General features: G+C 42.6%; 1 protein-coding gene across 6 annotated transcripts in view; it reads left to right on the top strand.

The window, feature by feature from the left end:
• Positions 1-12,831, top strand: part of CDC42 (cell division cycle 42) — a 21,263-nt gene extending 8,432 nt beyond the window's left edge. For 3 of the 6 annotated variants that reach the window (XM_040651100.2, XM_015296826.4, NM_205048.2), the window contains exons 3-6: positions 3,657-3,729; positions 5,482-5,591; positions 5,708-5,905; positions 11,426-12,831. In XM_040651100.2, the coding sequence (XP_040507034.1) occupies positions 3,657-3,729; positions 5,482-5,591; positions 5,708-5,905; positions 11,426-11,515 (471 nt within the window). In that variant the 3' untranslated portion in view covers positions 11,516-12,831. Of the gene's footprint in view, positions 1-3,656; positions 3,730-5,481; positions 5,592-5,707; positions 5,906-9,927 lie in introns of all 6 variants that reach the window. The other 3 variants (XM_040651101.2, XM_025142484.3, XM_015296827.4) reach the window with 2 other exon arrangements.

Raw genomic sequence — 12,831 nt, 5'->3', positions numbered from 1 at the left:
CTGAGCTCTGTTGTAGCTGCATCTTCGCTTTTAGGGAAAACAGTACTTCATGCTGCTAAGATGGTCCCTGACCACAGTTACCATTTTTGATGCTGATTTTTTTTTTTTGCTTGCAACCTTGAGAGGTCATGTGGCGTAACCACACACACTCCACAGTACTCCTCATGTTTAACTGAAATCATGTTTGGATCTATGTATGTGTTCAGTCTCATTCATGTGTGTTCAGTCTCATTCCAGTTGTGTATACAGATATTTAACAGTTTTGTATGCATTCCTTCTATTTCTGTCTTTGTGTAACACTTGTTGTAACCTTTTGGAATTTACAGTGTCAGTTTTCTGAGATATCAAATCCCTTGGCTTGTCTCAAGATGAGGGTTAGAGCAGTCTGTATGGCCCGTGTGTTGCTCTTCTGATAGAGGTGTTGCTCTAATGCTGCCTATGCAGGATTAGCATGCTGACATTGGGATGGTTCAGCTTGTTTTTAGGGTCACTGGGCTTTTCTGCTGTTATAAAGCAGCTTAAAAGAACAGAACTCTCTTGAGATGCTGGGTTCTTCATGATGCCTCTTTCAAAACAGCAGATACTTTGTGTAAAAGCAAACAAAAAAAGGAACCCACCAAGCCAAAGGGGGGGGGAAAAAGTCATTTTTGTGAAAGAGAAGCTGCAGGAAATTTCCGTGATTCTTTTTAGTTGCTGTGTCTGATCACTGTCTGAAGACTTTTCAGCTTGCTAAAGTTGAGGCTTCCTTGGAACAGGATTGACTTTTTTTTTGTGAGCTTAATTTTAGTTGCGTATTTGGTGCTGAAAAGGAAGTGATGTAAGTATCCCCAAGCCTGAGAGTGTGTAGCTTGGATGCACTGACCAGCCTGAGGGCTGTATGTAGGCATGGAGACCAAAGCTCAGCCTCTTGCTGAGATCTTCTTGTTAAGGGCTGGCAGGAGACAGGTTGTGTTTGAATCTGCACTTTGCTGCTGTCGAGTGGTGCAGAGAAACCTGCTGTGTTGTTTCTAGGATAGCCACATGCTGCACAGAGCCAGTGAAAATCTGCTTGCCCTATTTAAGCTAGTCTTTATGGTTAAGACAAAATGAAAGTGGTCAGTGAGTTTGAGCAGCTATGCTTATCCCTAGTGAAGTTACCCTTTGTTACATTAAAAAATGTTTAAATCTTAAACTTTTGAGGTTTTAAAATACACATTTCAAGTCTGCTGTCCTGCAGATGGTAGTATCATCTATAAACCCCTGGTCATAAGCAGTATAGAAAAGCTACTCAAAGAAATTAAGTTACGTGACATTTAAGCATGTTCATGGTGTGCTGTGGCTCAATTATGGTACCTTTTAAAACTGTCCCATGCTTCTGAAACTGTGTTTACTCCTGAACTTTGTCTTGAGAATCTCAGTGTTCTGGGAGTATCATAGGTCTGTTGCTAACTCTGGCCTAAAGGCTTCCTTCAGACTCTGAGAACTGGTAAGTAAGCTCTGATATTCTGGCTAATGCTTGTAGTAATAAACAGGGAAAGAAATGTAACAGATAGCATTGTTCCAAAATGAAGGCAGAGCCTTGAGATACAGGGCACAGAGCAGTTAGTAGCAGGTAAGGGTGCTCCTGTAAGTCTGAGTCTGGTTTCAAACTGATCTATTCTGCACATACAGCTACTGAAGGCTCTGATGTGAGCTGCGTGTGCTGTTGCCGTTTGGCTGTGCTTGCACTCTGCAGCTGCCAGTTCAATCTGATGTCGGGATCTTTCAGTTGGTTCTGTTTTGCTTTTCTTTCTCGAGGGTATTTCCCAGGGGGATGCAGATTTTGTGCTGGTATGGAGTTTATCACATGCATATTTTTGACATCATTCCCTTTTCAAAAAAGGCAGCAAGGAACTTGTGTGTGCAGTGGCACTGTCAGTGTCTGGGGAATGGTAGATGATATGAGTTCTGTAACGTGGAAGCTTGAGCTTCCTGCTGTAGAGGGCTGTCTGGCACTAGAAGGAACTGAAACTTCTTGCTGGACTGTTGCTGCTCTGGGTTTTAGGCTGTTTAGCACAGTTGAGAATGAAATGGTGGTTTTGCTAGATCTGTGGTGCTTCCAAATTTGTCACGAGGAGCTGGCCTTGTAGCCCTGGCTTCTACAGTGCTGGACCCACAGACCTTCTCAATTCTAGCTGTACCTTTAAAAAAAAATGTAAAAAAAAAAAAAAAAAACCAAGTATGTTAATCCTCCTAAGGGGCAGCTGCAAATAACAATTTAAACTCCCTGTTCACTGGGTAAAGATGAGGGAATAGTAGAGGGCCAGAGCAGGAGTGCTGATTAAGGAATATCTTTGGGATTTTAAGCTTGTAATAATCCTCTGACATCTCAAAGAATTGGTGCTTTGACCTTCAGCGAGGAGCATACCAGTTTCTGATCCTTTGGGTCAGAATCTTTGGAATCTTAAAGTAGTGATCATTGCCTATGGAGTGTGCCTATGAAATGCCTGCAGCCTTCTTCCACACCCTGAGGGTCATATACTGTGGCTTGATGCTCACGGAAGGGTGCAGTAAAGCAAAATCAGTGTAGCGTGCCAAAAGATTGGGCTGCTGGTAATGGGTGTGAATGTTGAAGTCTCTTGCAGTCCTTAAATCCTGAAGGCTAGACCATAACTGTTTGAGAAGGAAACTTCCAGTTCTAGTTGATGGGATGTATAACTTCCTTCTCAGTCATGGTGGGTTGTGACAAGTTGGAAAAATCAGTGTAGTGTCAGGTATTGCTTTAACCAGGGCAGTTGGCTGGAGAGGAGACGGATCTGAACTCATCAAAGTTCAGCTTTGAAGTGCTGTCTTGCTAGACTTAGTCCTATATCTTAGTGGAAATTGTTCAAGGGCTGAAGCTTGTAATGAAACCTTATGAATATGTGTGTGACAGCTCATTTCTCAGTGTTCCTCCTTCCATCACTTCTGTGAAAAGCTTCTGAGTTCACCTGCTTTAATGCTGTAGTTTACTTCAGCTGTGGAAGCTGCTCAGACTTGACTGTTGTGTTGAAGGGTATAAAGCTTTCATATCCTTGCTCTGATAGGTCAGCTGTCTCAGTAATCTTGCAGCATGATGTGCAGAGACAGCTTTTTTGTCATTGGGAAAAGCTTTTGATGAAGGTAGCTTCTGAAACATTCTTTTCTGGTTCTGAAGATGAAATAGTCATTGAAATTAATGTTGACCTCCAGCCATATACTCCTTAATGAGTTTGCAGGTTTAGAAGGAAAAGGCTTTGGGTAGGAGCATGTGATCAACTGTGTTGTAAACAAGTTGCTGGGTGAAACACTTGATGCAGTGTGTGCTTGTGACCTTGTGGACAGGACTGTTGTGTGAGCTGCTACACAGATGCTGTGGCTTTATCTTCTCAGTTACAGGCAAGAGCTGTTACAGGTGTTTTGTTCAGTAGCTTTTATGGTATTAGATGCAGCAGTGTATCTGGTGCATGTAGAGAAAGTGAGGAAATAACTCTTGCATACCTATCACAAATTGAATTATCCTGGTTAACAGCCTCAGTGGCCGTGCAGGAAGCATGATGGATTCTGTCCTGCTGAGATGACTTTTGTACAAATCGGAGGGGGCTCAACATGGTAAGTAGTGTGATGGTTTGAAAGATAGCATATTGACATGCTCTTAAATGTGTTTCTTTCCTGAACAGGTTTTTGATAACTATGCTGTAACAGTGATGATTGGAGGAGAGCCTTACACTCTAGGCCTCTTTGATACTGCAGGTGAGAAATCGAGTGCTTGTGTCATTGTAACTGCCCCAGATTTAGCTGAAATAATGTTGAACATAAAGGTATACCAGAGGAGCCAAAAGCTGGCTCTTCTGTGAAAGAGGAAAGTCTGCAGGCTGCTTTGTTCACTGTTATTACACTGTATTTGAGTTCATGGCTGGAGTAACGTACAGTGATTACACAGCCATCTGCATTTATTAGCAAGCATGAGAACTTAACAAAAGAGGGTAGGAGCTTATCCAGGACTTGTCCAGCCCCCAGCATGTAATAATACCAGAGCAGTACACAGCTTCTGGTATTGCAAACTATTGTTCAGCATTGTCCTGTCAGAGAACTTGGCTGGTAAAGCGCTGCCTAAAATCGCCTTGGTAGAACTTAATGTGACTCTTCCCAGCTGTATTCTTACAGATGCATTGTTAGTGTTTTATTAATTACTGATGTGATCTTGTGCTACAGTTAAATGCTGTGGCTTTAATTACTCTTTGCATTGTTCTCACAAGTTTGTAAAAACATACAAACCAAACTCCTTAGTTCTTGGATGAGATGCTCTGAGGAGAAGAAGCCAAATGACTTAGTGCATATAGCTTGATGTACTTGGGAAAATAAAAGCTTTCCTTTTGGAGCCGAGCTTCTGAAATTAATGAGCTGCTGCTTTGAGGGTCACCCATCTTTTTGCTAAACAGTAGCTACTAGTGCAAGCTGCAGAACTTAAATGGATAAAACCCATATTAATGGCTGACATATTGTAAAAACTTTCTATTGTGAAGACAGCTTTTTTGGGTATACTTTTAATTGCAACAAGGTTTTGGTCAGTGCTTAGCTCCCATGTGTGTCCAGAGAAGTACACTAGCTGTCACAAGCTGTTCAGGTCTCAATCTTTAAACTACAGATCTTCCACTGAGATGTCCCAGGTGTGGTCATCTCATTTAAGGTCTCTGAGGTCTTTGTCCTCATGACAAACAAGACTCAGTTGAACTCTGAGTATTCTTTGAACAAATGTTTCTCAGCTGGTTGCCAGCTCATGTAGTAGCTTCAAAAATGGGAGCCTTACTTTGCTTTCCAAGAAGAGTGGTACTGAATTGAGCAGGTGTAAAAATGAGCTGCTGCAGAGTTTAGTGGGTCACTGCTAGTGGTGTGCTGTGGGGACTGCTGCTGTCTGATGTGCAGACCCAAAGGGAACAGCTTGGCTTCCGTTGAAGCACAGCCTGCCCTGAGACTGTGTATTTTTAGGGGATGGCTGCTAGGCAGCCTTGTTACTACCACACCTGTAACAGCAGCATTCTTCTCTTTCTGTTCAAAGAACGCTTCCCTAAATGTTTTCAGGTGTGGATTGAGACCTCCTAGGGAGCAAAACTGCTTCTGAAACTTTAGTTTTTGCGTGTTAATGAAATTTGAAGTCAGAATATATTTTATGGATAGAGAAGTTGCAGAAGACCTGACTTACAGCCAGATTTACATTCTGCAGTCTGAGGCTGCTTGACCTAAAAAAAAATTTATTAGGGCGCACTGCTGACCTCCCCTTCTCTCTTGTGACTTTAAGCAGCTTGTTGTTACATAGCAACTGAATGAATTCTATATCTGAATACTGCGCTCCCTGAATGTTTGGATTCAGGGCATGCGTATTTGCTTAAGAGTTAGAACTGCTCACAATACTGCTTTTGTGCTGGAATGCGTATTCTAACAACCTGTAAAAGGCAATATTTTGCTGTCTGCCTCTAATACTGTGTTAATTTTCTCCCCTTCTAGGTCAGGAAGATTATGATAGATTACGACCCCTCAGCTATCCACAGACAGATGTATTTCTGGTCTGTTTTTCAGTGGTATCTCCTTCTTCATTTGAAAATGTGAAAGAAAAGGTTGGTTTAACTCTGCCTGAGTTCTCCTGAAGAGGAGCTGCTGTGATTTTAGTAATATCTAAAGCGTTAATCTTGACTAGGTGGTCAGTAATAAATACTGTATCTTCTCTCCTTAGTGGGTACCTGAAATTACTCACCATTGTCCAAAGACTCCTTTTCTGCTTGTTGGGACCCAAATTGATCTAAGAGATGATCCCTCAACAATTGAAAAACTTGCCAAGAACAAGCAGAAGCCCATAACTCCAGAGACGGCTGAAAAACTGGCCCGGGACCTGAAGGCTGTTAAATATGTGGAATGCTCTGCGCTTACGCAGGTAAGAGTTGGTCTTTGACCATTTCTGCTTGTTGGTATTGCTATATATACATATGTTTCTGTTACAGGGGAAAAACAGCTTGGAATGAATGTGAAAGGATGAGAGCTCCATTTCTGCTGTTGACACAGTAGTTTTCCCTGTCCTGTTGTTCTCAGACACGAGGAGCTGGCAGTGGTACAAAGCAAATGGGCCTGTGAAGATTAGGCACAAGTTGGGGGGGAGGCAAAGGATTTGTTTGCTGGATTTGCTTTTGTGTTGGAGCAAAGTAGTTATCTAAAACTTAGAAGGCATGTTACAGATAATAAGTGGGTTAGAATACAGTTCACAACTGAAGAGAGCAGACAAAGAAAAAAACAGATCTCAGTTTCTGTCTCAGTGAAGTAAGTTTTGTGCCTTCTATGAATAGAAGCCTTCCTATTTGAGAGCTTCTTTCTCTTCCTTTTTAGAGCTTCCTTTCTCTTCTCCCCACCTAGGCTATGGTGATCTGTTTCCTTTGTGTGCCTTAAGATGGAAGTTCTGTTGAAACGGAAAATACTAATCATATAGTTCTTAAGATATAAACATGACTGTGCTGTGAACTAATGTGTGAAAATGAATCCAAAAGCAACTGAAATTGCTGACTCAAGGCACCAAAACCTGTCAGTCCTTTCCCCTTAAGGTAGGGTGGGGAGGGTGGTAAATGTTGGCTGGCTAGCTGGGATCTACCTTGTATTTGGATGCCCTGGAAACGTAATCTTGGGTGTCTGCTCATGCACAATATATTATAACTCTTAGCTGTTCACTTAATGCTCCTCTGTGAAGAATTAGTGCCTACTTGATGTATGCAAACCAGAGATGCATCCTGTTAAGCTTTTCACTCTGTCATTTTGTTGCATTGATCTGTAGTATCTTGAGCACAAAGCTTTGTTGCTGAGCTTCAAAGCCTGAAGTTCTGCTTCCCTTGCACATTTTGCCCAGGTTGCATGGTGGCTTTTCCATTTGACATCCTGAGGCTTTTTTTTTTTAACTGAGAACAGCCTCCTGAGGGAATTTGTGGGACACTGCCCTGGAAATGTTGTGGCAAGGTGTCCTGCTTTAGATGATGTCAGTTGTACAACCTGAATGCTGCTGCTGTCTAGGCTGCAGAACCTACTTGTTGGTAAAATGGATACTAGGATTTTTTTGCCCTTTTTTCTGTATCTTCACATTTGTCTTGTTCAGCCTGTTCAAATTGCATGGAAGCACCTGAAATTACTAGAAGAGCTGATATAACAACTTCATTGTTTATCTGTTCTTTTAATTTCCAGATAAATTAAGTGTATCAGTTGCAGAGAACAGCTTTATGCACTTGAAAGTTTGGCCTGAATTTCCTTTAGAGCGCTCTAGTGGCTGTATACCCCGTAGTGGTCTCAGAAGTTGGGAATAATCTGGTAGGAGGATTCTGAAGCTTTCTTACCTGAAAGATTAGGCAGTCATCTTTTGCTCTGTTCTTTTTTACTTCATTTGTCATTGACCTTCCCTGCAAAACATCTCTTACTCAGCCTGTTGGTAATAGCTGCTAAACAGAAACGTAGATGTTCTGCAAAGGGATGTTTGAAGTTTCAAGCATTGATGTAGCTGTTGGTTTGCTGAGCACAGAGGGCAGCTGGCTGTTCTAGCCAGGAGGATTGTTTGCCTATCTGCAAGGCAGTGCTGTAGCAGTTAGTTTCAAGTGAAGCTAGGTTCAGCTGGATAATTCCAGTTATCTCTTTACCTTGGCATCCATCTACAGAGTTTATCTCAGCTATCTGGGGTTTTCTGCCTTCCCACTAACTTGCAAATGACTTCACAACAGTAGCAAGTAATCATAAATTTATGGAGCTAGTGTTTTTTTTTCTTCCCAGGATTTAAGGTTTCATTTGTCTGTGTGGAACAGTGAGGTGTTCTGAACACAGTACGTGGACCCTAAGAGGCTGAGTTTGACTCTGTTCTGTAAAGGCGGAGTATCTGCATCATCGTGTGTTTGGATGCAGTGCTGAAGAGTGAACTCTGTCTTCCCTCCCTCTCCAACATTTTTTCTTTAGGTATAGCGCTTTTTTTTGTGATGAAGGCACTGAAGTAGGTCCGTACCGATGCCTTCAGCCTTTTTCCTACAAAATAATACCCAAATACCACTGTCAGAAGAAGATAACACTTCCCTTTTAGGGCAGGGTGACGGACTTGCAAATAAAGCCAGTTGTTGCTTCTGTCATCTTTAAGGCTCTGAGTAACTTCCTGTGGCTCTATGCAGCTACTGAGCACAAGGGAACACTTTGAATTTTGTTCCTTTTTTCTGATGCTAGGCTTGAGCACAGCTGATGGTTATGACAAAACCAGATTTGTGAGGGGGCCTTAAATTCCCCATGAGGAAGCAGGGATAAAGGGAGCCTGAGCCCAGCTGGCTTACTAGTGCAGCCCAGAGCAATGCTGCTTCAACCAGAGCATCAAGGCCTGTGGGCTGGTCGGACCCAACACAGCTCCTTTCATGTGCCTGCTCTTCTGTCATCCAGACTTCTGTCTCCAGTCCAGTTCTCAATGAGTTTACCCTTGGTTTTTGTTGTCATTTATCTCTGTTTTTCTGTACTAGGACAGCAAAGGAGGAGTCCAAGAGTAGTAAAAAAAAAAAGTGTTATTTTCTCAACTCTTGCCCTATTTGGGTTCTTTGTTACATAATTGGGTCTGTACTATAGCCTTATCCTCAGAGAGGGAAAAAGCTAACTAGTACTCAGGCTGCATTTAGGCATTATCAATTTGAAGTCTGTAAGCTTTTTTGAGTATAGGTTGCAACTCTTAAAACATGATGGAGAAAATGTACAGAATTGTTGTACATATACTTGATAAAAGTAAATTAATAACCTTGCAAGTAACTCCTAGAGACCTCCTGTGTAAGTGCTCCAGCAAAAGACTTGCTGAAAGGGATGTATCTGGACTAACCTCTTGTTTGAATGATGTTAAAAAAAAAACTTACGAACACTACAAATGCTTGCAGGAACTAATTGAAGCTTTTCTGTTCTTCTGTGGCTGACATAAAGCAGTTCTTCTGAAGTTACAAAGGTTACACTGGTGACAGTAGATTTAGGCGAGTCCAGTTAGCATAAACTGAGCCAGGTTTCACTTCTGGTGTTCACGTGTAACTTGGCAGAGCTGTGTGGGAGTGCTGATGTACTGTGGTGTTGTGCTTACAGCAACTGCAAGGCATGCTTTGTGCTCCGGTAATCCCTGCAGACCTCTTTGAGCTCTGACTGCTTGTGTGGTGCTGGATCTTGGTTACTCCAGTCCTAACACGGTGTCTGTTTTCCCTTGACTTGAATGGTTATACTTGCTTTAATAACTAACTGAATAACTGAAATGCATCGTTCCCGTAGCTGGCTGTTAGATAAGGTATTGCATCACTTTTTATGTGACTGAATAGCCAGTGTCTGAAGATGACAGTGGCTTACTAGAGAGGTACCGCTTCAATTTCAATCCCAGATCGTGTTTTCCCCGCTGTCTGGAGTTCTTCAGTTATTCAGGGCTGAATTCACAAGGCAGAACGATGTGGAGCCTTTGCTCTGATCTGGCTGCTGCTGTAGATGAGAGCAGTGAGTCCATGCACCTGCCATGGCCACTTACAGTGGGTCACCGCCAAAGGAGGTGCACTCGGTGGGGCACGTGGCTCTCCCATGTGTTTGTTCCCCTGTAATCTCACCAAGTGTATTTTCAGCACTTAGGGGAAAACATAATTTTTTTTGAGCAGCTCCTTCCTCAGGTGGCTTTTGCCAGCTGCTGCTGTGTTTGTGCCTCTGCCCTTTTGAGTGTTAATGCTGTTCAGCTTGGTGGCCTGTCACATGTTCTGTCTGTCTCTTTTCTTCTGGGTTGTCTGAAGGAGATTTCTTCCTGGGATCTACTTTGTTTTTTGCAAAGTAAATCTTGTTACTGCCTGTGTGAATTCAGCCTGCTCTATCCTGAATGCTCTTTGTATCTGCTTGTTTTTCTCTAATCCTCTAACCTGGCTGCTGTTTTTTCTCCTCCCCTCTGTCTTGTAGAGAGGTCTGAAGAATGTGTTTGATGAGGCTATCCTAGCTGCCCTCGAGCCTCCGGAAACTCAGCCCAAAAGGAAGTGCTGTATATTCTAAACTTTCTCCTTCCCCTCTTGCTGCTGCTTCCTCTGTCCCACTACTGTAGAAACCTGGTTAAAAACGAATAAAGCCACCTCTATTGAAAGCTGTTGTCTGCTTACCATTTTAGAGCAACCTCTGTATTAGCTCTCGGACTGATAACAGTACTTAAGATCTTTAGTAAAACATTGTGACCGTGGAACGTGAACTGGACTCGCTTAACTCTCTGCTGCTTGGGTTGCCAGATGTGGGTAGCTTCATAATTCAGGCTGTTGGGGGAAAGGATCTGGTTACATCATTACTCTATAAGAAAAAGATTGAAAGAATAAGACATGATGTTTGATCTTCCTGAATCCAGCTGGAAGAAGCGTTGCGTGTTTTCAATTTCTACTTGTGACTCTTGTTAAATGTAATTGCATGACAAAAGTACATGGAACGGTGATCTGCAAGTGATGCTGTAATGTGAAGGAATTTCTGGTTCTCCTTTGTGCAGTGAGATGTTTTTGTTGCAATTGCTTTGGCTGTCTGTGCTGTAGTGGAGTATTTGTAAGTCCTTGGGAAGGAAATATCAATGTATTTGCTACTGCTTTATGAACTGTTAAAACTCTCTTGCTTTCACTAACACGACAGAACATTTCAGTAATAGATTCTTAAAGCCTGTTAATGTAAGATGTAAAGCTGCTTCTTACTCTTACGCTTCTGATTTTTATTGTTTTAAGGAGAAAAACGTTAATTGTAGTTTCGTTAAATTTTGAAATTAAAAACTGCGGTTGTTTGTATAAATGACTGATGAAGCTTTATTCTGATTTGCTCTTCCTGGCTTCAGTTTAACACCTGTGCAGCGTACCTGCTTTGTACTCCTCCCATTTCGACTCTGATACCATTCACAGCTTCTGGGCTCTACCTGCCTGCTTCTAACCATGGGGTGTGTAGGGCCAGAAGCCTGCCCTGAGCGTGTCCTGGACCAGTTTGATCGTTGCATGCTTGCCTTGTCTCCTCTTCTCCCCTCGACACGTGGGTGTCTGCCCTGCTGCGCTCGGTGTGCTCCAGTAGAGCTCTTCCATTCGAATGCAGCACTTTCTGCTTTGTTGTTAGCATGTCAGATGTGTCACTGCCCAACTAATCATAAAAACTGCCTTAAGGAAATGACTTCGGTACGTGTGTTTGCTTTTTGTGGAGTGTACTGGTCTGTTTTCTAAGCACTATGCTCCTGTTCAGCAAATCAGATGCCCTGCGAAGGAACTGCTGGCCGCAGCAACACAGCTGGGGCAGACCCTAGCTGGGCAAAGGAGATGTGGGGGGGGTGGGCTGGGTGTCAGACTGGGATCCCTCGCTGGAGGGGTTTGTCTGCCACCTGACTCTCCTTGCTTTTGTTTGTGTGAACTCAAAAATGAGACTGCCCCTTTCTCTCTCTGCCCCTTTTCAGAAAGGCCTAAAGAATGTATTTGATGAGGCGATATTGGCTGCCCTGGAGCCTCCGGAGCCGAAGAAGACTCGCAGGTGTGTGCTGCTATGAACGTCCCTCCACAGCCCCTTCTGCAAAGCTGGTGTTTGATGTCATACTAAAAGCAATGTTTAAATCAAACTAAAGATACAAATTTTAAAATTTGTTTTTTGCAATAATGACAAATACCCTGCACTCCCATCTCCCCCACACGATCCCTGTGTGAGATGAGAATGTTAGTGTTTATTCCCCAGTGTCCCCTCAATTCAGTTAAACTAGTTAATTTTGCGTAATTACGTAGTATCAGAAAACACTGATCAGTACTAGTTTTTTATTTTGTTTACTGTTTCTAATTTTTTGTTTAAAATCCAGGCATGCTTGTCATGACTTTTTCTGTAACAGACTAATTCTGGGCTATACTGAAGCCTTGCCCCTTCTGCCAGTCTGGCAAGACTTAGTTCTGGTTTCAAGAACTCCTAGGGCTGTTCTGCAGCCAGCCAGCAGCCTATGTGTGAGCAGCCTTTCATACTAAAGACAAATACAGGAAAGTAAGATGTCCCAGGCTGGTGCTCCTCTAAGGAGGAGTGTAGAAAATGTATCTGCATCTCCTCTGAAGTTGCCTTGTATCTCTCTCCCCCTGGCTTCCCACTGTACAAGTCATAAATTTCTGCCCCATCCTTTAAGTTATAAAGTTTTATGAATGGAAGAATCCTTTCCCCTGGATGCACCATCAGACTTAGAAACTAACTTGTCAGTCTCTTAATGAGCTTTTGGTCATGTGATGAAGAAATAACTGCACCTTTTAAAGTGTGCCCAACTGATTCAGTTGGCTTTTAAACAAGCGCATCTTTCTGCCAATTCTTTCTTATCTGAGAAATACTTCCAATGACCAGCATATTCACTGCTGTTTGGATGCACTGAAAGAACTTGGCATGTATTGGAATGAGAGCTGGCCCTGGTGGTGCATCTCCCTATGAAGGTTTGGTGTCCTTTGAGGAGAGGTTGAAAGACAGACCTGTCAGTAGGAAGGAACTGCGGGGAGGGCTTCCTAGTGTTCAGCATGGCACCATACAGGGACCAGTTGAGGGAATCCCCTTTTTCTGCATTTTAAGTAACCTTGAAACTGTAAGATGGGTTCCAGCCCAACAAGGATTGTGTGCAGGACCTTTACGTAGACAGCAGTATTTGTAGGGACTTTACCAAATAACATATTTTGGCTTGCAAGTTAAATTGTTTTTCTTTTAGGGAAAAGATTTAGGGAATCTTCTCCATCTTCCCAAGCTCCAATTTCTTGTCAACTCATTAGTGTTGAACCAATGCTTTTTCATGTCTAAGTTCTTTGTATATGCATTCTTTTCAGATGTATTAAACATAAAATATCTTCACAA

The sequence above is a fragment of the Gallus gallus genome, chromosome 21 (genome assembly GCF_016699485.2).
Source record: "Gallus gallus isolate bGalGal1 chromosome 21, bGalGal1.mat.broiler.GRCg7b, whole genome shotgun sequence".
In the NCBI taxonomy this organism is placed as follows: domain Eukaryota; kingdom Metazoa; phylum Chordata; class Aves; order Galliformes; family Phasianidae; genus Gallus; species Gallus gallus.
This window is presented reverse-complemented; position numbering and strand designations above follow the sequence as displayed.